Genomic DNA, 24758 nt, shown 5'->3' with positions numbered 1-24758 from the left:
ATGGCTTCCTATAGTAAACAGATTACAATACAGTATTCAGATTTTTTCAGGAATGTCCTAAATAACAAGACACCACAGTATTCTTCTGAACAAATAATGTACATCAGAAGCAAACATAATCATCGGACCAGACAGGCTAGTCTAGGATATCTCTTACCACCTAGACCTAGGACAAATATCCTCAAATCTATTGTAATTTACAAAGCCATTACAGAGTGGAATTCTCTACCAGATTACACCCTTAAAACAAATACCAGTGCCATACCAGTAAATATTTAAAAAAATATATTTTATAAAATGTAATGAATGAACAAACAGTGGACGACTAATTTTGCTTGCTGATCTTGTTTTGTTTGTTCTTTTGATTTTTTATCTTTGTACTTGAAATGTAATGACTGAACAAACAGTGGATGACTAAGTTTGCTTGCTGATCTTGTTTTGTTTGTTCTTTTGATTTTGTATCTTTGTACGTAAAGTGTCGTCCGAATGTATATAATTCTATAAAATTCCATGTATGATTCCCGTTTCGGACCTCAGGAAGACTAGCTTTCGTTACGGCGTTCTAAACAAACAAATTAACAGGGGGGTCGTGCAAAATGTCGTGGTTTTCCGTGGATGATCATATTTTGACAATTTTCCCACCTAAAATATTTTTCATTGAGCAAATCTGGGCTAACTAGTAATTTAAGGTTACTGCTCTTAAAATGCACCAAAAACAATCCACACACGGTATCCAAATGAATGTAATTAAGTGTTTTATACCATCATTTAAGATTGTACATTTTGTTTTACCCTGTAAACGAGGTTGTCATAGTTTGTCAAAGACATTGATGAAAAATTTGTTTTTTGTAAAAATGAAAGACAAACTATTAGTCATTGATTTTTATGGTTGTATATTAAGTGGTTCTGGATTGTTGTAGATTTTTTATTCTTTTTGATTACTGGTACTAAGGTCAAACTTCACAGTAAAGATTTTCTACTTTTATTTGATAATTATGACTTGAACAAAATTATGAAAATGTTTATAATTTTTGGAAAATACTTTATCCATAAATGTAAGTGGTCCAAATTGAGTTCATGCATTATTTGAAACTTTCATTTAACTTAAAAAATTAATATAAAAAAATAATTAATATCCTCTGAGATCTGGTATATGTAAATAGTTATTTGTAACATCGAAATGTGTTTAACCATGTCATTTCGTACTTTTGAAGATGTGCATTTTCTCAACTCACACACTCGCTCTATTTTGACATTTCGTGAAAACCCCAATACGATTGGTTGACTGTTTGCTGGGCGGGAGCGTTATATCTCTATTTTTTTTCTTCAAGTTCTATACTATCTCGGACTTAGCAGCAAAAAGTACCAGTGGCTAGTAAGCTAGGAAGTTAGTAAACAGTGCTATAGTCTCCCTACAAACAACAGTGCTATAGTATCGGTACTAACTGTGTACCTAACGTAATGTGAGAGATACGCTTGAACAAACAACAATTTCGACGAATAGGCAGCTAGCCAACATTAGCTTTCTTGTTTGCTACTAGCTAAGCTAGGGGTGGTTTTGTTATAGCCGGCTGAGCTACCTGTTACTACTAGATTACAAATCGTTTGACATTATTGTTTGATCAAATAGTAACTGATTAGCGTTTACTAACATTGTTAGTAACAAGCTAACGTTACCCACTAACAATTTGCTGGCAATATAAAGAAAGGGGCCACGTCGTCACTTGGCTGGAGCCTGGACTCGACTACATCATCATCATCATCATTGACACAGGTGATGTTTGTATGTAAGACATCAGCTATTGTAGCATTGCAACGCGATGGTTACAGTACTTCCGTAGCTCCATCGACTCACTTTTATATGGGCTGTATAAAGGAAGCGTGTGCCAAGTTTGTCAACTACGTATTGTAGTAACAAAATGGTTTGCTAGCTACCTTATCCTTGTAGGCACACTAACGTTATTTTAAACTCATTTTTGTTAGGTCTGTACCCTAGTTGTAAATCAAATAGAATGTTGATTCATGTCCTACGCATATCGTATGTGTGTTGGCTAATGTCAACAAAGCAGTAATGACCGCAAAACACTCAGGGCAGACCACAAAACACTCAGGGCTGACCACAAAACACTCAGGGCTGACCACAAAACATCCTGGGCTAAAGCCCCTGCTGCTTACAACAAAAACCTGAGGGGCAATAATGGTATTTTAGTCAGGTTATCAGTGCATTTACAGTAAAACATATATTTTTGTCCAACCTGTGGTTAATATAAGCAATACAGCACAAGGGGGTGTGGTATATGGCCATTGTACTACGGCTAAGAGATGTTTTTATGTACGACGCATGGCGGAGTGCCTTGAGACAACACTTGGCCGTGGTATATTAGCAATACAGCACAAACCTCCGAGATGCCTTTCCAATGAACCAGTTACCAACGTTATCAGAGCTGTAAAAAGTAATGTAATTTCCAAGGTATATTGTGTCATACCATGGTTATCAGCCAAGCAGCATTTAGGATTTGAACCGTCTGGTTTATAATGTGTTTTTGATAATTAAGTATTATACTGGTTATTCTCACGATTCTGCTTCATAAAACATATATAGGCCATATCCTTAGCAACTTAAAACTGCTGACATACACTTTGTATCAAAACATCTATTTTTTTGATACTGTGATTTGCTGGAAAAGTAAACCATATTATTACAACAATCTAACTTGATTTACTATGATGCGAAGAAAAACCTGATTCATTGTGACCTAAATATACACTCAGTTCACATTTGGCTGGAATGACTTTGCTTTATGTAAGGTATTGATTTTCACTAGGCTACAAAAAAATGCTCCTTATACAATATGAAGCGAATTTGGTCATTAAAATTGTACTGACCCGATATTTAGCTAAGAATATTGCTCCTTAGTTTGAAAAATTATTCACTGTTGGAGCGTGGATGCGATGATGGTTCTTTTTCAGTATCAAAATGGAAGTACTTTCGCAGTAGTGACAGAGAAACAGGTTGGCACTTTTTATTTGTGAAATACTTCTAAACATTGGAATATTTTTCAGGATTGTCCTCAATCTGGCTTCACTAACACTATAAATAGAAGTCTTGATGTAGTAAATTCTAATCTAGCATTTTATGTAATCAAATTGAGTTCTCAATTAATCTACACAGCCCTTCATATATATATATTCTAGGATTATGTGTCATAATCATGAAAAGGAAAATATGATATGTATGTATGAATATATATTATACCTACGTTTATCCGCAATAGCATAAACATATTAACATTAGTATGTAATTCTTTTCTTTCCATGTAGATTGGTAGATCATGATGCATGCAACACCAGAGTTGTGGGTTTGTTTCTTAAACTATAGAAATGAATGCTCATCGAACATGCTCATCGAACCTTTCCTTCCAAAATCATGGCCATTAAAAATGGAGTTAGTCCCTCTTTTTCACTGTTTGTTGGAACATTGCTGCAGGGATTTGCTTCCATTCAGCCACAAAAACAGAGGTTGGGCGGTGATGATGGGCAATTAGGCCTGGCTTGCGGTTGGTGTTTCTAATTCAGCCCAGTGGTGTTTGTTGGGGTGGAGATCAGGGCTATGTTGAGGCCAGTCAGGTTTTTCCCCCCAACAATCTCGCCAAACCATTTCTGTATGGACCTAGCTTTGAACATGGGGGCATGACGAAACGGGAAAGGTTGTTGCTACAGTGATGGCTTCCACTTGCCAATAACACCACTCACATTTGAAAGGGTTGCTGTAGCTCTAGCAGGGCAGGGCAGAAATCTGACAGACTGAATAATTGGAAAGGAGGCATACCATGTGTGTGCCACGTAGAAAGTCACTGAAAACTTTAGCACGGGCCATTCTACTGCCAATATTTGTCTATGGAGATGGCGTGGTTGTGTGTTTGATTTTATTCACCTGTCAACAATGGGTCTGGCTGAAGTAACTGAATTTGCTCATTTGAAGGGGATCCACATATAATGTGTATATGTGTGTGTATATATAACAAAATACAGGAGTTTATTTGATTTGTGGATCTATATGATCTTAGGGAAATATGTGTCTCTCATGTGGCCATACATTCAGCAGAAGGTTAGAATGTGCAGCTCTGTTTCAACCTAACTTTGTAGGCAGTGAGCATGTAGTCTGTCTTCTGTCGACAGCCAGGTCTACCTGTTGCGGCAGACATATAGTACATACAAATAAACAATGAACAGCACATAATGTTCCCTTCCTTGAAATCCAGTGTATTGCTCTGGCAGAGTTATCTGGCATTAGACGGTTTGAAAACGTCCAAAATGTCAAGACTTAAAGAAAACAGAGGTGTGCCCTGTACATCCTGATCAGATGTAATCAGTGACTTGGTGGCAACATCAACTCGGTCATGTGTAACTGGGTTCTGTGGTAGGCTAGGGGTAAGGTGATCACAGTTTTACAATGTTCTCACTAGAGAACAGCAGGGAAATGGCTCCACGTCCAAAGTATACAGTTGCCGGCCCATTCCGCCCGTCCCTCAAAACAAATTGAAATCCCGTTGAGGCGAAGGGCGGAGGAAAAAACATCTCCCGGGCAGATGTTTCAGCGTTACAATGGCATGCCCGCACAAAAGGCCTAGGGTGCAGACTTTAAGTGTTTAGCAAACAGGAACACCATAGAATGACGCCGTTCAAATGGCCGTCAATACGTCATGGAGGAGTTGGACAGCAACTGTTGTTTTGACGGTTGTTTTTATGACTAAGATTTACAATGTTTGCAGTGGATACAGCTATTTAATATTATGTCAAGAGACGGTTGTATTGCTTTATCGTGCTTTACCTTTGGCAGTCATAGGTGGTTATAAAAAATTACTGCCTACAGTGATTATGTAGATGTTCTCTACAAAACAACTAACACATCTCCCCAAAGGCCAGATTGCAATCTTGGCAGAAGATAACTGACAGAGTAAATTAGTGTGATGTGGCATGTTTTCATTATAAAAACATGTTCTTGTATTCAATGGTGAAAATGCCACAAAAGCTATTTCTTTGACCTGTTGCTGTTTCCCTGTAATTTTCCTAATCAGGAACTTAGCCTCAAAGACACGTTTGGGAATCCAGGCCCAGGTTTGTTCCATCAGGGGTTGGTATGAAAATCTTCACCAGCGTGGCCCCCCAGGAATAGGTTTGGAATGAAAAACACTATGTTAGTATGCTGGGACAATAAATAAATGTTACTGCCTACAATGATTATATAGACGTTCTCTACAAAACAACTAACACATATGTGTGACGTGGCATGTTTTCATTAGAAAATAGGCCTACACACATGGCTGATTTTTTTCGTGTCGTTGCATGTAGTAGTTCATCCAAAGAAATTTAAATGTATTTTTTATATATTCTTTGGAAAAGAATGAATATCGGACGTTCGTGGAATTCTTCTGTTGCAACGTGAGGTGAAATTAAGAATATCTCCTAGCAACTTTCACTTGGTGTGGACTGTATTTTTCTCCTTCTTTTGGACGTGAGATGCGCAGGTGAGACGGTATGCTCAGAGCCGTCATCTGTATTGGCTAAATCTATTCAGGCGTATCAACCCACAACCAGTGGCCTAACCCATGCTAAATCGTGGCATACGTCAGACCTAGAAACCTGTTATCATTGTTATTATTAAGGGTAATTACACGGTGACTGAGGGATGGTTATCAAGCGAGGAGGCAGTCTTTTCTGCTTGCCTGATGATTGGCCACTCATGCTTAATTGCACAGGAAAGTGGAGAGATTAAAAGTTTTTACAGAAAGAGCAGTAAGCGGGATTCGAACCCATGCTGTAGTAGCGTAAGTGCCCCGAAGGCAGAGGCTTGGCTACACTGAACCACCCTATAATAACTAGAACAGACCAATCATTGCCTGTTCTGTTCAATGTTTTGCTTGATTCGTAAATGTGTTTTGATAAACCTGCCCAGGCAAGAGTAGCTAAGCCAAAATGTTATTGGCCTCGTGCTTGTTAACAAGAAACGTATTTGCGAGCCTGTTTCTACCCACGCAGATACTAGTCAATACAAATATCAAGGTAGACAACACAGTGACACAAATAACAATCAGGCAATGCAATATAAATAAAAACAACACTATAAAAAGATAATGTGGCTATTTACAGGAAGTACCTGTAGCAATTTGATCTGGATTGGGTGTGAAGTAATTTAGGTTCATGAGTTTATAGCAACGAATGGATCATATGAAGTAACGGTAGCAGTTTCTGTGTATGTTTGTGTGTGCGGAATCATTATACATGTCTGTGTGTGCATGTTATGTATGAAGGGGTTTCTAGCCTGCTACTACGTTTTTTGGCTGACTACAGCAAATGTGCTGTTCTCGGAACCTGACTGCTTGAAGGTATATAAGTCGGCACTTGCCTGGAGCAGTAAAAAGCATACAATGGCAGTCACTGAGATTATATTTGGTTTTCATGTTTGCAAAATACTTACAACGGATGCAAGAATTGCTCACTAGAATGCTAACAGTCATTTTCCAAAAGCTAGCCAGAGACATGTTGGTAATTTTTTTTCTAAGTGTAATTCAGCTGTTTATAGGTGATGTGAACATTATAATAAGCAGGACATTCATTCAAGTCTTAACATTTTATTACAATCCACTAGTTGTTTAAAAGTCATGCAAAAATTTTTTATTCCTGCTTGTGCTTATCGGTCTGTTAGTGTGGCATAAACAGCCCTTATGAAACCAATTTACAAACATAGAAAGGGGTCTGTTAATGACTGGATTGGCTTATAAACCCTGGTTTGTTTTGTAGTTTTGTTTTGTAAATGGACTACAAATATTCTGTGGTCAGATTCACTGAAATGCGGTCGTATTAGACATGAGTAAAAGTACTGTCTGGCTGCGTTCAGTGAGAAAGCATGATGTAATACAGTTGTTATGTGGCCTGCGGTGTCTATTGGTTAAAGTGGCTGACCCAAGCATACAGAGTCAGTGCAATTTCATTAACCCTGCCCTTTTCTTAGTCCTTCCTCACTGTACTCTCTTCAATTAAAAAAAGAGATAAAAAGGTTGAACAACATGAGTGAGGCTACCCCACTCCTAAAAAAAAAAAAAAAGAACTATAAATAAAACTAATAATCACATCAAATGACAATATATGTAATATAACCGATAATATAGATATTGTAAATATAAAATCAAGCTGAGGGACTTTTCAAACTTGCATCTTCTTCAATGTTTTTGTAAACAAAACATCTGTAAATAAATATAATTTGAGAATGAATTATGTATATTTTCAATTCATTTTTCAGTCTAGTGAAGAGATTGTGTGACTGGATAAGAATGTTTCTTCTTTAGTATTATAGTCTGAATCCGTGATCTCATCAGGCTCTGCTCATATTCAGGAAGTTTCGAGCATTCCTTCTTGCCCAGCAACCAATCAGAGCTCTCTGAATCAGATGTGCCGGGCAAGACCCGCCTTTGCTTCCTCCCCTCTGTACTTTCTCCGGCTGCCCGGCTGCTGTTGCTTTGTTGGCTAGGAGGTGGACCAGCTGGCCTTGCGCAGGGAGCCTTGTAAATTATCCGAAAGTCTCGGGAGGAAGGAACAGAGGAGAGGGAGCTGTAGAAGAAACTGAGGAGAGGATAACATAGTGGGCTGACAATGCATCCAGGGCCTACAGGCAGAAACCCTCATGTGAGTCAAGCTGGCTTTTATTCTCTCTGCCTTTTACTACTGACAGGCTACTGCCTCCCTCCCCCACCACTCGGAGGAGGCAGCAGACACCGTCTTGTGATGCTCCATTGGAAACAAGGTCAGTTTGTATCAAAGGAAGGCGGAAACCAAATGCGTCGCGGGGGGGGGGGAGCATGTGTTAGACGTGGTGTTTTTAGCCCGTCTGGTCAGACATCCGAATGTGTGTGCGACGGACCTGGGCAGAAGCTCTGGACAACTAACATGTAAAACGTGAAAATGGGAAGGGCAGACGACATGAAGGAATGGGCAGATCGCTTTAATGAATTCATAGACTGTCGGTGCCTAATTTGCTCTTTGTCAACTAGCTAAATGAAATATCTTGTGATCACGTATTTAAATACAGTTTATTGTGCTTTATCTGTGTGACAGTTTGTACTGCGTTAATAATGGCCCAGTGTCTGTTCAGAAAACCGTGGGTCTCTCTTCTAATGTGGTTTTGGGAATGTGGGTTGTTCATTGAAGGCGTCATGTCACAAATCACGTGTTTTTAGTTTCCATCATTGTCAGGATTTTGTTGTCGCCCTGAACCAGCCTGGCTTATCTGGTTCACCCGGTCAAAGGCATAATGAATAGCTGACGAGTTGAATCGGGTTCGCCTACTCTGGAACAATATCATACAGGGTTGGGGTTTGTCGAAGAGAGGCTTGAGAACCACTGGCCCAGCCTACCATGTTCTTTGGTTGCAGGCAAATGCATTAACTAGGCCAATTGCGTACAGGAATCTTCACCTGGGTCTGGGAGACCAAACCTACTTATCACCCCACATGAAATTGCTTATATTTTGTTATCCTTGCTCATCGGATTCAAAGTTAAAACCTCAGAGTTGATGACACTAGTGAAGTGTTTATTTTATATTTGATTTATTCATTGTAAAAAAAAAATGAAGCCTCTGCCGGGTATTTGGGGCTTGGTTATTTGTGAAGGCTTCGGTCAATATTAGCCTGTGGTTAGTGCAGCGTGTAGCCTGACCTTTACAGTTGTGTTCTTTGGCAGAACGTCCTTATGGAGTCTCAACAGTTCATCTGCCTGAGCATTGACACAGGTGTGCTAAGGGCACCCCTAGTCAATTATTACTCATCACAGCTAATCATCCAGTCAGTTTTTTTAAAGGGTGACTGTGTGTTTTGAGGCTATGAAACCATTTCATGGCATGCCTACATATTTGCATCTCAACTAAATGAATTAACAGAAAACCTGGAACGTGATTCTGAATGTGATTTCTAGTGTTTGATCATTCTTGACTAGCCTCCACTGTGCGGATCAGAGGACAGAGTCTTTGTTTTTGTACTACTGAATCATTTACCTGCATAAAGATTGTGTAATATTTATAGTAATAGAAATCCTCTACAGTTGTGCGGGCATTCAGCATGCCAACAAGCAGTTGCGCTGGGTTCAGAGTCGTCCCAACCAAGAAACTCTCCTGTCATTCCATAATCGAACCAATATTGAGATATTAAACTCATCTCATCTCATATTAAACTAGTATTTGTTAAATCTTTGTGATTAGTTTTATTACTTATTTTTTTCTTTTGTTTTCATGCAACAGCGCCTGCATAACAGGAGAACTCATGTGAGTATTGTTCTGCATGGAGATATGACTGGATGTTACTGTTCTTCTGGTCGGTCAATCTATCAATCAATCAAATGTATTTATAAAGCCTTTTTTACATCAGCAGTTGTCACATAGAGCTTTTACAGAACACCCAGCCTTAAACCCCAAGAAGAAAGCTACACAGTGTTGAAGCACAACACATTATGGTCAAGCACAGCCCAACACCCGACCCATTTTAATATCAGAGTTTGTAGGAATGCTAAGCTTGGATCAGTGTTGCCTTTTTGCTTAGGAGTGCACAGAAGGTTCTGTTTCTTGATCTGTGCTCTCACCCTGAGAAACATTGTGAATACAGCCTCCGAGTTGTTGCAGTTCATATAGGAGGAGTGTACTATGAAATCAGTCAATGCCAATTTTAATATATCCGAACATTTATGTTATTGTGGCCATTTTAATCACTTTAACCACACGAGCGCAGAAGAGGAGCCAATGTTACGCAGGATTCCAGTAGCCCAGTGTTTACCAAACTAGCGATAAGCTAGAGAATTTGCTTTGCACTCGGTACATAGAGCTGCGGTTGCAGCAGCAACCTCAAATATCTGCGCAATGCTAATGCGTTAGGCGGAGTGGTGCATGTTCTTCTCCCAGCAATGTGCATCTCACGCTTTGACTCTTTATGCTTCAATACATTATTATGAACCCGTTACTGATGAATACGTTTTTTCTCTCTGACCTGTAGAACACAGGACAGGACTAGGCAGTGAATCAACTACGGCCCCTCAATATTATTTTCGAACCGCTCCTTCTGAGAAGGGCATTGTCCACTCTGTACTGAATCGTCCCTCTCCCCTCACCAGGAACTCTACTACCTGAGAATGCAGAGGACGAGGGAGAAGCCCGAGAAGATGCCGGAGAACAACAAAGCCAGGAAAAAGCTTCGAGTGTGCGTGGCGACGTGTAACCGGGCGGACTACTCGAAGCTGGCGCCCATCATGTTCGGCATCAAGGCCCAGCCGGACGAGTTTGAGCTGGAGGTGGTGGTGTTGGGGTCGCACCTCATTGATGATTATGGGTGCGTCCTGTGACGGGGTGGGGGGGGACGTGTGTGTGGCTGATGTTTATTCGGATTTGGGTTATAAGGCGTTCTGCCTTTGTTGTTTGTGGCGCACTACCCATCCAACTTGAGGGGTTGAGCAATATTGTCGAAGGGAATGGGCAAGAATTGCAAGAACCAGATTGTCAAAGCCGGTAAAGCCGGTAAAAACAAGATATGTAATTACCTTTAAAGAGGGTGCTACCAATTATTGACTCAAGGGGGCAAGTACCATCCAACCAAGGCAATCATTATTATTTTTAATTACTTTTTGTTTTACATTAAAACAGTGTTTTGCACCTTATGTATGTGGTGTCGATTATTGGGAGATAATCCCAATTGAATCTGTTTTAATTTCAGATTGTATCACAACAAAATGTGTATAGTCCTTGGAATGTGAACGCAATTTCCCCTTTTGTTTCATTTCCTGGCTACAATTATGCCTTCCTGTAAAATGTAGCCTGTTTAGCTAGTACATCAGCTGCACCCAAGTAAACCGTATCTTCACACCCACCTGTCTTTTCCACCCACGGGTTTATATTATCTCCATGATGCAGGTCTCGCCTGTTCTGTGATCTAGAGAACCGAAGTCTGAACCCTGGCTTACTTTCCTCCTCCTGCTGCTAGTCAGCTCTTCCGGGTGTAGCGCCAGGCGGTGGTCCTCCTACTGAGATTCCACCTGTTTCTGGGTCTGTTCAACCATCTGTATACATGGGTCTTCCTTAAAGTTCCAGAGCCACTGCTGAAGGAGTGAGGGGTCATGTGGGGCTGAACTCTGTTCCATACGAAACTCTCTGGCCTGGGTATTACCCAGCCGCCGGAAGCTCAAGTTCTTTTCCCAGCATTCCTGTACGGGAATGCTGGGAACCCCCCCCCACCCTTCTGAAAGCACTGAAACGGCAATTCCGGACTCCCACATTCCATGGAACACAGTAGCTCTGTTATGCTACGTTCATGGGATGTTAGAGCTGTGGGGCAAAAAAGTCTTTATTTATTCAGCCACCAATTGTGCAAGTTCTCCCAATTAAAAAGATGAGAGAGGCCTGTAATTTTCATCATAGGTACACTTCAACTATGAGAGACAAAATGAGAAAAGAAATCCAGAAAATAACATTGGAGGGTTTTTTATGAATTTATTGGTAAACTATGGTGGAAAATAAGCATTTGGTCAATAACAAAAGTTAATCTCAATACTTTGTTATATACCCTTTGTTGGCAATGACAGAGGTCAAACGTTTTCTGTAAGTCTTCACAAGGTTTTCACACACTGTTGCTGGTATTTTGGCCCATTCCTCCATGTAGATCTCCTCTAGTGCAGTGATGTTTTGGCGCTGTCGCTGGACAACACAGACTCTCAACTCCCTCCCTTTCAACTCCCCCCTGGTCCCCAGCTTCGTTGTGCAGGCCGTCGTCCTGTCCACCACCTCATCACTGAGATGGGCCGACATGTCTTGGCACGCCTAGTCTTTACCCACGAGCCTCTTCATCTCTGTCATGGCGGATGGTGCATTCAGCTCATCATTGACCTCTTTCTGTCTATCCAGCACTCCAGGGAGCTATCCTCTCATTCTCTCTCTCTGCTCCCCCCCCCCCCGCTGGTCCTATGACAGATTAGCAGAACTATGAATCTGGACGAATTATTTAGCCACCAACTCTACCTTCTCATCTGTTACTGCTTGCACTTCACGACTCATTAACGCGGGATAATCCCACTTCCTCCTGACCCCCACTCACCCTCTTAATCTTCCCCCACAGTTGTTAGCCTTCCAAATGTAAACCTCGGAATGATATTGCTTTTACTCTTAACCCTTTCTTGCTTCAGAGCCCTTAGTTTCCACTTTCATTATTACTTTGCTGATGTACACGATTGTTTTCACAGTGCTCTTGATGTATTGTTTTTTGGCAGTATCAAGTTGTATTTGAAAACCCATGCGGTTATGTGAAATAATAATAATAATGGTTTGTTTTGCACGATAGCACATTTGCGCGGACATTCCTGTGATCTGATCTTAAGCAAGGGAAAGGCACAGACGTAGGCGGAGATAGGTTTAGGTCAGGGGTTGGCACTTTTGCTTTCCAAGAGGATGACAGGAATTGATGTTTTGCAATACACCAAGTCTAAAGCATCTGGTTTCTCTTGTTCACCTTTGGCCTACGCAGCAACACGTTCCGGATGATCGAGCAGGACGACTTCGACATAGGCTCCAAGCTGCACACCATTGTGCGCGGTGAGGACGAGGCGGCCATGGTGGAGTCGGTGGGTCTGGCTCTTGTCAAGCTGCCGGACGTCCTCCACCGCCTCCGCCCCGACGTCCTGGTAGTCCACGGCGACCGCTTCGACGCGCTCGCCCTGGCGACGGCCGCCGCCCTGATGAACATCCGCATCCTGCACCTGGAGGGAGGAGAGGTAAGGGTCCACAGGAAGTGATGTCAGATCTGTAATTAGGGAACATTGACGTTGGGAGCACAATCAAATATTGATATTCTCCTCCAGCTGGTTGTGACCTCATAATACATTTTAGTTGGGTTCACGTTACCGTCCGCTGGGAATTACAGCACGTGAAATATTAAGGTCTGTGCTCTTGTGTGCCTGAACCTTAATGTTTAGAAACAATCCCTAAACAAACACATGGGTTTTCTTCACACGATTTAAATGAAGGTGTTAGTCTGTTGTCATGTAATTGACTTTGATCCTGACGTCTCGTCCTTCCATCTGTCCTGCCCCAGGTGAGCGGCACCATTGACGACTCGATCCGCCACGCCATCTCTAAGCTGGCCCACTACCACGCTTGCTGCACTCGCAGCGCCGAGCAGCATCTCATCGCCATGTGCGAGGACCACGCTCGCATCCTATTGGCCGGCTGCCCCTCCTACGACAAGCTGCTGGCGGCCCATTACCGGGACGACTACATGGACATCATCAAGAACTGGCTCGGTAGTAAACCCATAATCATTTGTGTTGCTAGCGCCATGCTCTTTATTTTTTTGCCTGATCTACGGGCTTGTGATCAGCTACCTGTGCATTTTTCCAAATCAAGGCGTGGATATCAGTGATGTCATAGGGAGGCGGTAGCTGAAGTGGCCAAATTTCTGTTTGTCTTGTACCTTCACTGAACTAACATTGACCTGCCCCTATTCAGAATGTACTTGGGTAACGCTAGAATGCTGATAGTGTTGGAAATGTTGTCCCAAAGGTGACCACGTGAAGGAGCACGATTACATCGTGGCCCTGCAGCATCCGGTCACCACGGACATCAAGAACTCCATCAAGATCTACGAGCTGATGCTGGACGCGCTCATCTCATTCAACAAGAGGACACTCATCCTCTTCCCCAACATTGACGCAGGTTGGTGACCCCTGACCTCTTGCTCCTGGCTCTCAGTATGAATATTAAACAAATCTGTTGGCTTGTGGATGACTGGTGAGATTGTTACTGGAGATTGGACAGTGATAGCTTTTAGTTTTTTTCTTTACAGTAGGGCTCTGTAAAAAGCTATCTCTGTGTTACGAAGGAGTAGAGACTCAATCACGAAATGTCTAATGTGTGGGGAATTGCTCCTGACTTAAAATAAAACGTAAAGAGTAAGAAAACGTAGGACAGTAAAGTTTTCCAGCGATTGGTACATGCTGTAATGGATTCAGTTGAACACACCGCTCTGAACCGTGACGGCCCCCAACAGGAAGTAAAGAGATGGTGCGCGTGATGAGGAAGAAGGGCGTGGAGCAGCACCCCAACTTCCGGGCGGTGAAGCACGTGCCGTTCGAGCAGTTCATCCAGCTGGTGTGTCACGCCGGCGCCATGATCGGCAACAGCAGCTGCGGCGTCAGAGAGGCCGGGGCATTCGGCACACCCGTCATCAACCTGGGCTCCCGACAGACCGGCAGAGAGACCGGTGAGACGCTCCACTACTTTCCATGACCATTTCCTCCCGTGGTGTCACCTGTGTAGCGGCGCTGGTAAGCGCTCTGGAAATGGGGTGCGGTTTGGAATGGATATTAGGGGTCCGCTGTCATGGGAGATGTCTGATGGGTCTCCAGAGATCATCGGGATGGTGGACACAAAGATCTTGCCTGATAACACATTTGAATCGTGCATTTGAAACGTTTTAACAGCCAGCAATGTTTGCTGGGAAGTTCATGACCCATATGGCGAAATGTATGTGCAATTATTGTATGTGTACAGAGGTGGGGCAACTGTTATTGACCATTGCCATTGGGCGAACAGTTATTGGGAAGCCACATGTCAAGACCTCTGGGAGCCTTGCTAGGGTTTGCACAGGATACCTTCCACCGTGTTTGGTGCTTTAGTTCCTAGTTCTTCATCGAAGGTTTTGGAGACCCAGTATGTGCATGGCTTTGTTGCCATTCCCCTTGATGTTTCAAGTAGCTCTTTTTCCCCCAACCTTCCCAAATGAATGCTTATAGGATGTTATTTCCTATTTTCAGGTGAAAATGTCCTCCATGTCCGAGATGCAGACACCCAGAATAAGATCTACCATGCCTTGGAGCTGCAGTTTGGGAAGAGATACCCCTGGTAGGTAGCACCACAAAGATCTGGAGAAGGAATGTTTATTAACATAATCAGACACAATTTTGGCTTTAGGGCCTTTTTATCCAAGCCAGACTGCCTCCTTCAAAATATTCTGTATACACCCCCCGAAAGTCTGTTATCAAAAGTCTTAATCACTGTCACCTGCTACAGTATCATATAGTTTTCAAGGAACTTCATTAATATGAGGGAATAATCAGTCAGTCCTTGTAACACCCACTGGTATCAATCACTGTCAACAGGTATGGGAATCAAAAGGTATGGGAAACATAACAATTAGTATCAAGTTTTTAATGAGAAATATCACAGTGATGAGGAGTGTGAATTGTCTATGTTTCGAAATGTCATGTTGAAAAGACATGCCAGCTGGTTCTTTTTATAGCAGACAAGTCATGACGGAAAAAAAATAAGACATGCCATGTGGTGCGTATTCTTGGATGCCAAGAGAAGACGTGCAACCACAACAACAAATCTGTGTTTTCAGAATGTTCTTTCAGTTTGCCAGTGGCTAAATGTTTTTTACCAGGGAAGGAATCTAAGAAATGAAGCGGAACCACTCTTTCTTCTCACTGAGTAGCCTATATACTTAATCGAAAGCTTGAAAAACATGCCCTCTGATTTGTGATCTCAAAGATGGGTCCCCTTATCCCTGGTTCTGATGCTGTAAATGTCACCCCTGGCTTACCCCACATTCAGAACCATCTGCCTCAGAGGGGGGGATCCTTTACATCACCCTGATTGTACAAAAGATCAAGGAACAGGAATGGAATGGAACAGAAAAGTGATCTCTAGTTTTGTAATAATAGATACTGCTAATAGTATTAACACAAAATAAAAAAGCCTGCCCTTTTTTAAATAGATTGTGAGATGCTGTTACAGTATTAGCTGGCTAGTTGTTGCCCATAAAAGGAAGTTAGGCTTACTAGCAAACATTTTAAACCAGTGCCCTAGTCTAGGACAACCAAAGAGAGGAGCATCATACAGTGGGTAGTATTTGATACACTGCCGATTTTGCAGGTTTTCCTACTTACAAAGCATGTAGAGGTCTGTACTTTTTATCATAGGTTTTATCACTTCAACGGTGAAAGACAGAATCTAAAACAAAAATCCAGAAAATCACATTGTATGATTTTTAAATAATTAATTAGCATTTTATTGCATATTACCCCCACTCCCCCCCGCAGCTCCAAGATATATGGTGACGGGAACGCAGTACCCCGCATCCTGAAGTTCCTGCAGACCATCGACCTGGACGAGCCACTGCAGAAGACCTTCTGCTTCCCCCCCGTGAAGGAATGGGACATCTCCCAGGACATTGACCACATCCTAGAGACCCAAAGCGCACTGGCCGTAGACCTGGGGGGGACCAACCTCCGCGTGGCCATCGTTAGCATGACGGTATGGGGGTTTTGGTGGGGGGGGGGGGGGGCGTGGTTAAACTTTGGGGTTTGGTCTGAGATGGGTGTGTGGATGTGGTGTGTTTGTGTGTCGATGTGAATCCACAGTGACACTAGGGACAACACACTGGGAGATACTACTTGTGGTCTATAATAATGGTCTACTTCCACAGCGAGTGAAGCTCTATTGACAAAGACATGTGTAGACAGAGGAGGTGTCAGCGGTACAAGAACATCTGTTTATTGTGTTGGGGGTTGGAAGTGTGATGTGCACCGCAAAGGCCTTAGTTATCTTATTTTACCTGTCATTTATGTTTCAAAGAAGGAAGGCGATATCTGCAGTGGTCCCAACTGTCTTTAACGATGCGTGCTTGGAAATGCAGCATACCGTATATCTGACATCAGGGGAATCAGCTTCCCATTTTGTCTGTTTTAAAACTATTGTAGGCTTTTAAGAAATAATTGTTCAGAATGTTTTATTTACATCTTGGCGGTGCGTACATTTCCAAACATACTCACACATTGGTTTACTTAAAGAGAGAAAATCCAAAGGTTCACAGCAAAGATTAGTGGCGGCTGCACTTTGATAATAGTATCACCATAGTCAAGAACCAGAAGGAAGATGGACTGTACTACTTGCTTCCTGGTAAACACAGGAAGTAAATATCAGGTTTAATAAAAGAAACGCCACTTTCACGTCTAACCTTTACATCTTAGCTTTTTTTTACCAGCATATCCATATGATTTTTATACAATAACCCATGTCAGTCGAAATGCAAGGGTATGTTTCAGACAGGAACTCTTAATGTGAGAACCACTTAGTGAATATACCGTTTATTTATGAGAGTCTTACAAGAATTTGAAAACATCATTTAGTTTGGCCATTATTGAACGTTTCAGATCTATGAAATTTTGTAGGTACTTTACTAATAGTTGTGGAGCTATGACCTTATTGCCATCCGTACAGACATACAGTGAATATAATAAGTCTACACACCCTGTTAAAATGCCAGGTTTTTGTGATGTAAAAGAATGAGACAAAGATAAATCATGTCAGAACTTTTGCCACTTTTAATGTGACCTATAATGTGAACAATTCAATTGAAAAACAAACTAAAATCATTGAGGGGATAAAAAAATAAACTCACAATAACCTGGTTGCATTAGTGTGCACACCCTTAAACTAAACTTTGTTGAAGCACGTTTTGATTTCATTGCAGTACAATGATTTCATTTACATCACAAGAACCTGGTCTTTTAACAGGGGTGTGTAGACCTTTTATATCCACCATATCTGAAGGAGATCTATGTTCTTCTTTATTTAGGAATATGGCCTTTTTTGCCGTTTTGCCATTCATTGTGAAATGACTGACTCATTTTATGAAGTTAGAGATCAGATTGGAATGTCAACGGGTCATTCTTTAGCCTGACTCATGCTTTTCTTTCAACCCTGACTGTCTTTGTTTGGCCCTTTTGCATTTTATGCCTTCAGGAAAGAAACACTGTCTACAGCTGCAGCTCAAATGACAGTTACATGCAGGTACAGCTGTCTTCTGAGCTGCTCCTATATTTCTCAATTAATCGCTCAAGGACCACTGTGACTTCTGAACAAATCAGTCGTATTCTCCTTTCCTCGTCTGGCCTTTCTGATCGACTAATGTAAACAATGACTGTACTTGGTGTTGGAAAATTGGCTTTATCTGCATTTAAACATAATTGAAGAATGAAGTGTGCTAACCGAAGTATATTTCATGGAGTGTTTATATTTGTCTGTTTGTACTTTTGTCTTGGTAGACAAGGTGCTCACAATGACTGGTGTAACCAACTCTAACTGATACATGACAATGCATAAAAATTATTTTCTGACTAAAAAAATTACCCGTTTGTAAATGGGGAGTCGTTTAAAACCTACTCTAATTAATATTGTAATTAAGCATGTTTTTTTTATTATTGTAGGGTAAAATTGTTAAAAAGTACACCCAGGCGAACCCCAAAACCTTTGAGGAGAGGATTGCGCTCATCCTGAAGATGTGTAAAGAGGCGCTCAGTGATGCTGTGTGTCTCAACTGCCGGATTCTGGGAGTGGGTATGTGTCTTTTTTCTGTTTCATTAAGTACCACTTTATTTCTCAGTCACCCTTTATGGTAACATTCGTCAAAGAGCACATTCACCATGCCATTTTATTTCTATTTTAAAGTGAGTGCAAAGGGTGTTTTTGAAGTGTTTTTACTGTGTCAGCCTCAGCGGTTAGTGCTCACTAAGCAAGAAGCCATAGTTTGACGAGGTCCGCTCGCCTTTCTCCCCCTCCATCCCTCTCTTCCCTCCCTCCCTCAGGCGTTTCGACGGGGGGCAGGGTGAACCCCCAGGAGGGCGTAGTCCTCCACTCCACCAAGCTGATCCAGGAGTGGAGTTCCATCGACATCCGCACCCCACTCTCCGACGCCCTCCACCTTCCTGTTTGGGTCGACAACGATGGGAACTGTGCCGCCCTGGCCGAGAAGAAGTTTGGCCACGGAAAAGGAGTGGAGAACTTTGTAACTATCATCACTGGAACAGGTACTATTGCCAGAATATAATTAAAATAATTAATTAGCTAAGAAGGTAAACTAGAGGTGTTTTACACCTACCACCTATGCTATGTTATTGTGTTAATAACATTCAGGCAGAGAATCTTTGTCTGCTCTACACATGTAGTCGGTTCTGTTCATTGCATTTCTGTCCATCGTTTATCAGTACTGGTATGTTAAATATTAGGAGAAAGTTAAAAAAAAAAAACGTGGGAATGTATTCCACACCCAAATAGCGTGAGGTGGAATGAATGTTTAAATAAGGTTTATTTTGACATGTGGGTGGATGGATCAGATGAGGTTAACAAACCTGACAAACCAGACCATTGTTTTATTTGTGTTGTTTTATCGGATTATTGTCCTGGAAGATTAGAACCTCCTCCACAAAGAGAAAATAAAAAGGAAAAAACTTTTTTAGATATACACTACCTTTCAGAGGTTTGGTGTCACTTAGAAATGTCCTTGTTTTGGAAAGAAAAGTACATCTGTTGTCCCTTAAAATAACATAACATTTATCAGAAATACAGTCTAGACATTATGTTGTAAATGACCATTGTAGCTGGAAACAGATGATTTTGTCTTTGCAAAGGAAAAAGCCATATCTCAGACAGGCCAGTAAAAAGAAGAGATCATATGGTTCACAACTACGTGTACAATGTCCTCAATCGTCTGAAACTCTACAGAGTATATGAGAAATACATGGAACACCAGTATGTAGGCCTGTGTGTAAACCATTGTTTTCTCTACGGAAACCCTGAATGACGACTACGGAATGTATTCCCGTCCGATTGTCTCATTGCCAAATTACAAATTGTATATTCAAGGTTCGTTCTGATTGATATTTTACAAAACCCTATGTCACTTCAGAATAATTGACTTTGAGTTTCAGTGTTTTTAAATGAAATATCCCAAAACGTGTCGATGTAACATTTGTTACTCATAACACACACTGGGACAAACATGTCTTTAATGACACGTCCTGGGAGGAAATCATTCCCCGGGTGATTTCTGTCTCAGTGAAATGTTACCACTAGAGCAGGGGTGTCAAACCGGTTCCACGGAGGGCCGAGTGTCTGCAGGTCTTTGGGTTTTCCTTTAGATTGGTTCCCAGGTCAGACCTGAACAACCAGGTGGGGGTAGAAACTAACCAATTAGTGAACTCATTAATCAATCAGGTACAAGGTGAGAGCGAAAACCTGCAGACACTCGGCCCTCCGTGGAACCGGTTTGACACCTGTGCACTAGAGCAAATACCCAACGTCAGGTTGGATAGCTTCACAGTCCGTCGCTAGTAGTAGACACGGGTAGTGCCAGCATACCAAAACACGAGGCTTAACTTTTTCCACATTTCGTTACGTTACAGCCTTTATTTCTTAAGTGTATTAAAAAAAAAATCCTCACCAATCTACACGCAATACTGCATAATTACAAAGGAAAAACATTTTGTATACAATTTTGAAAATGTCTTTTTTTTTATATGACATTTGCCTTAGTATTCAGACTGCTAGGATCCTCCGGTGCATCCTGTCCAAACACAACAGTAGGAAAAGTACAATGGCAGCCTTTCTCTTACTTGTTCAGGAGAATAGCCTGATAAATTGACTTTGTATAGCTTAGACCAGGGTAATTCCGATCTGGACCTAAAAGCCAGTTCCACTCTGCCAAAACAATAACATACGGCACATTTAACGCCATACGATAAGACGTTAACGTGGTCAATCAGAATTATGCGGTTCACAAATACATGTACTGTTGCCATTTTATTGAGTTCCACGAAACCATTCTACGTGATCTGTGAACAGGAATCGGCGGAGGAATCATCCAGCACAACGAGCTGGTCCACGGCAGTACGTTCTGCGCGGCTGAGCTGGGTCACATCATGGTGTCTCTGGACGGGCCGGAGTGCATGTGCGGCAGCCGCGGCTGCATCGAGGCCTACGCGTCGGGCATGGCCCTGCAGAGAGAGGCCAAGAGGCTCCATGACGGTCAGTTGGAACCCTGTCTGACTGTGATGCATTGTAAGAAGTCTGTGTGTACCAGGCTTAGTCTCTCGTGACGCTTCCATGAGCATCTAACCCGCAAATTTTAACGGATTGTCCTGGATTTGAGTACGGTACACCTTTTATGAACTCTGCCGAAAATGAAAATACCCATCACATTACTAATGTAGTTGACCCGAAACATTGCTTTTAAGTTGATAAGCATGTCAAAGTCTGCATCGTTGATTGAGTCCGTGAGCAGTTAGATGTTAAGCTAGCCACGCGCGACGAGCAGCGACAAGCTGTTGTTTTACAGATGTCACCCGTTCTGCCTTTGAGATTATAATGAATGAAATGATACGGACAGTGGGCAAGATCCTAGATCAGAACCCCTGCGTGAATACGAGCCCTGAGCCGTGTTTGTTTGGTTTGATGGTTTCACCAGAGGACGTGCTCAAGGTGGACGGGATTACGGATATGAAAAACAACGAGCCGGTTAGCGCGGTTCACCTGATCAACGCGGCTCGTCTGGGCAACAGCAAGGCCGATGCCGTCCTCCAAACAGGTGAGTGTACGGTCCGCACCGCGCTACGATGGCCGAACGACACCTTAGAACTGTTCTGCTGTTCGTTCAATCCATTTGTCTTCAACACGGTCTTTATTAAAACCACATTTGATAAATCGCCTGCTTTTATTATTGTTTTCCGTGGTAGTCGAGTAATGCCATTTTGATAACAATTCATGCTGCGAAATGCCCCTTGATATTGTTCGCCCTGTTTACATTATAGACTAGCCTGACATTCAGAACTGAATTTGACATTCCCGCTTCATGAATAATTCTGAATCACCAGAAATATAAAATGGAAAACGTGGGCGTGGCTATTGATTCAGGGACTGGACCCCAAATGACAGACCAGGTCCCAGTCGAGACATAGCGCCAGTATAAAAGCCAACTTGTGATTGTTGCTAACCACCCTTCTGGTTTCCTTACCGTCCAGCTGGGATGGCCCTTGGCGTGGGCATCGTCAACATCCTCCACATGGTCAACCCCTCCCTGGTCATCCTGTCAGGGGTGCTCGCCTCCCACTACCAGTCTCCTGTCCAGCAGGTCATAGAGCAGAGGGCCCTCCCCTCTGCCCGGAGCATACGGGTCTTGACCTCCGACCTCGAAGAGCCCGCCCTGATGGGTGCAGCTAGCATGGTTTTGGACTACACAACCAGGCGCCTCTATTAAGTGCATTATGTTACTGGACTACACAATGAGACAAGTTTATTAGGTACATTACAGTTCAGGACTACACAATCAGATGCATTTATTAACAGCACTATCATGTTGGACCATACAACCAGACATATTTATTAACAACAGTTCAGTGGAAACTGTTCATCCAGACAAATATGTTAGGGAGGTTAATTTACTGGACTGCTCATCTAGGACCACTGTTAGAAATATTATAGTTTGTATAGTTGACAGTTTTATGCTATAGGTGGATTTGGTCTGGCCTGTTGTGGACAGAGAGTGTATGGAGGCTATTGGGACCAGAGATGGATTTGAAACTGTCAGATTGGACTCTGATTTGGTCAGTTCTCAAGTTGATTTTTTATTCTATTATGTGGTACCAAAAAAATGAAGGGCAATTTCTGTTCAAGTGATTTGGGTAACAATTGATTTATTGGCACTATACATCTATGCTCCTCCTCCTTGCAATTGACCACTCATATAGGACAAAAAAAAGACATTCAGTCCAGTAGGAAGATAATTTGATTGTGTCTCTTTAAATGCCTAATAAAACACTATTGTAATGTTTGTACTTAGGCCAAGGGTTATGTTGGAAGGGAGCTATTGAAGTGTTTCTAGCAGAAGAAGTATCAAAAGCTTATACTGTACATAGTAGCAATTAAAAGACCCCTTGGGACATCATGGAGGAATGATTAGACCAAATGTGAGGACACTACAGTTCATATTGCATCTACATTAGCTCACATGTATGTGCATCCACAGATGCTGTTTTCCCAAGCCTCTTACAGTATTGAGTGCAGATGTTTTCACAGTATTGCGTTATGGCCCCCCTGTAGGAATGGAACCGACAACCCTGGCATTGCAGAATGGGACATTAACATGAAACTGAATATAATCATCACTCTGTTCATTTTATGTTTACATTCTCTGTATGCTTCTCAGCATCTGTCAATAGGAAATAAGAAAATCTGTTGCCTTGTTAAGTTGAAAAAAGCATGGATTTCATCACAGGCTTTTATCAAATGGTAATGAAAAACCTCAGCTTTTTTTTTTTTTTATGAAAGCCCATACAACCACAGTAACACTTGGTGTTCCTAAGAGATGGACACAATTTGTGACCAAATACTGATCAGTATCCATTTGCATTCATTGATGCTTGTATTATGTGGCCATATTTTGACCCTCATAATTCCATTTGTTTGTTACTTGTTTTTAATTATACAGTAGGCTAACGGTAATATTAAGCATTTCTTTTTGGAGAGTCCTCCGTATTTGGCGCCACATTGCTATATGCTACAGTATGTGTTTGTTTTACCAAACTTTATTGTTTCTGGGAACCTTTCCTTTGTCTCCATTTTGGAATAAGCAATTTTTACAGATGTTCATCTTTTTTTAAAGAAACTTCCCTGATGCAATGTTTTGTCATGCCAAATGTCTCAATTAAATTATTATTATTATTATTCACAGTATTAGAATGACATACTTCATGAGGATTGTATGGCCTTTGAATTGAGCACTTTAATCTGGAATGATTGTGTGTGTGTGAACACACTTCTATGGTCATGAGGTCAGATGTATTCACTAGTATCCCTTGGCAAATAACGACTAGTGAGGACATTTGGCTGATCCTCAATTATATAAGCCAGGCTTGGGGTTCATTTAAGTTTAGTGTGCGATGTCAGGACAGCAACCCTGGTCCATGGGGTAGCTAGAGAGCTTTGAGTCATGAACTTTCCATCGCTTAATGTACATTGTCGCTTATCCCTTTGCTGTTCCGGTTTCCTTTTCCTACAATGTGTTTATGTTGCTGCATCAGATCACGATGTCCACCCTTCATTTGTCAGTCGAAGGGCATAGGCTCCCCTCATGTTGTCTACGTGGTCTCTGTAAATCCACTGTCGGCTTGCACTTTTGGGGCTATTCCATTAGGTTCCATTGTTTTGGAATGTGTTGTCCGTGATGCCCAGGGACCAACCTCTCAGTTACCGTAGTTTCACGCCTTCGGTGTGGTGCCTATGCTATGCTATGCTATGTACAGTAAGTCATATGGTCCAATCCCAACCTCAAAGCCTTAGAACCTATGCACTTGTGGAGATCGGAGAGGGCTTGATTGGTATAGGCAATATGGTGGATCTTTTACCTGGTAAAAGCTATTGTCAGATTATTTACACCTGTCCAAACTTCTCAGATCTCTTATAAGTTTATGGGGTTGATTATGGGCACTATTGTCTTAAATGTATAACAGATTTTATGCTCTACTGCCAAATAACAGATCTATTGTCATTCTTTATTTTCCTTTTCATGTGCTTGTAAATGTTTTAAAATAGATCATACAAATCAGTCCGCTTACTCTTATCCTGTTTGTGTGTTTCTGTGTCATGTTACAATAAGATTTCAGAAATTGTTTTAGTTCCGACAGAAAACGCCACATTTAAGTTTAACCATTTATTAGAACAAGGACAACGATAATTTATACAGGTCTTGGCGTAAGGTTTTGCTCCTCTAGGGTAACTCACTGCCGTCATATGATCATGTATACAATACTAATAATAACCATATCAAGGTGGAGGCAGAGGTGGTGGGTATCAGGTGGAGGCAGGGGTGGTGGGTGGGTGGGTGGGTGGGTGGGTGGGTATC

The 24758-nt window shown here is 41.9% G+C and overlaps 1 protein-coding gene across 6 annotated transcripts; it reads left to right on the top strand.

Moving 5' to 3' along the window:
- Positions 1 to 1319: 1319 nt before the first annotated feature.
- gne (glucosamine (UDP-N-acetyl)-2-epimerase/N-acetylmannosamine kinase) lies at positions 1320 to 24476 on the top strand. 6 transcript variants are annotated; one of them, XM_013131888.4, is made up of 15 exons: positions 1320 to 1774; positions 9290 to 9313; positions 10153 to 10367; positions 12549 to 12795; positions 13116 to 13323; positions 13583 to 13735; positions 14070 to 14282; positions 14836 to 14923; positions 16123 to 16336; positions 17828 to 17875; positions 18292 to 18421; positions 18670 to 18891; positions 20705 to 20887; positions 21327 to 21446; positions 21880 to 24476. In XM_013131888.4, the coding sequence occupies exons 3-15, from the start codon at positions 10171 to 10173 to the stop codon at positions 22113 to 22115; spliced, it is 2259 nt and encodes a 752-aa protein (XP_012987342.2). In that variant the 5' UTR covers positions 1320 to 1774; positions 9290 to 9313; positions 10153 to 10170; the 3' UTR covers positions 22116 to 24476. The 6 variants fall into 6 exon arrangements, with proteins under 6 accessions (XP_012987342.2, XP_012987341.2, XP_012987338.2 ...); XM_013131884.4 differs by lacking the exon at positions 1320 to 1774 and adding an exon at positions 3257 to 7683; XM_013131889.4 differs by lacking the exon at positions 1320 to 1774 and adding an exon at positions 7721 to 7801.
- Positions 24477 to 24758: the final 282 nt, after the last annotated feature.

This window comes from Esox lucius, chromosome 25, assembly GCF_011004845.1.
Source record: "Esox lucius isolate fEsoLuc1 chromosome 25, fEsoLuc1.pri, whole genome shotgun sequence".
NCBI classification, from domain to species: domain Eukaryota; kingdom Metazoa; phylum Chordata; class Actinopteri; order Esociformes; family Esocidae; genus Esox; species Esox lucius.
This window is presented reverse-complemented; position numbering and strand designations above follow the sequence as displayed.

Excerpts from the sequence above, each read along its gene's own strand:
- gne (XM_013131884.4), top strand. The coding sequence starts at position 7,651 with ATGCATCCAGGGCCTACAGGCAGAAACCCTCAT. Across the intron at positions 10,368-12,548 it reads CACCTCATTGATGATTATGG|CAACACGTTCCGGATGATCG; the intron begins GTGCGTCCTGTG and ends TGGCCTACGCAG. Across the intron at positions 18,422-18,669 it reads CTGCCGGATTCTGGGAGTGG|GCGTTTCGACGGGGGGCAGG; the intron begins GTATGTGTCTTT and ends TCCCTCCCTCAG.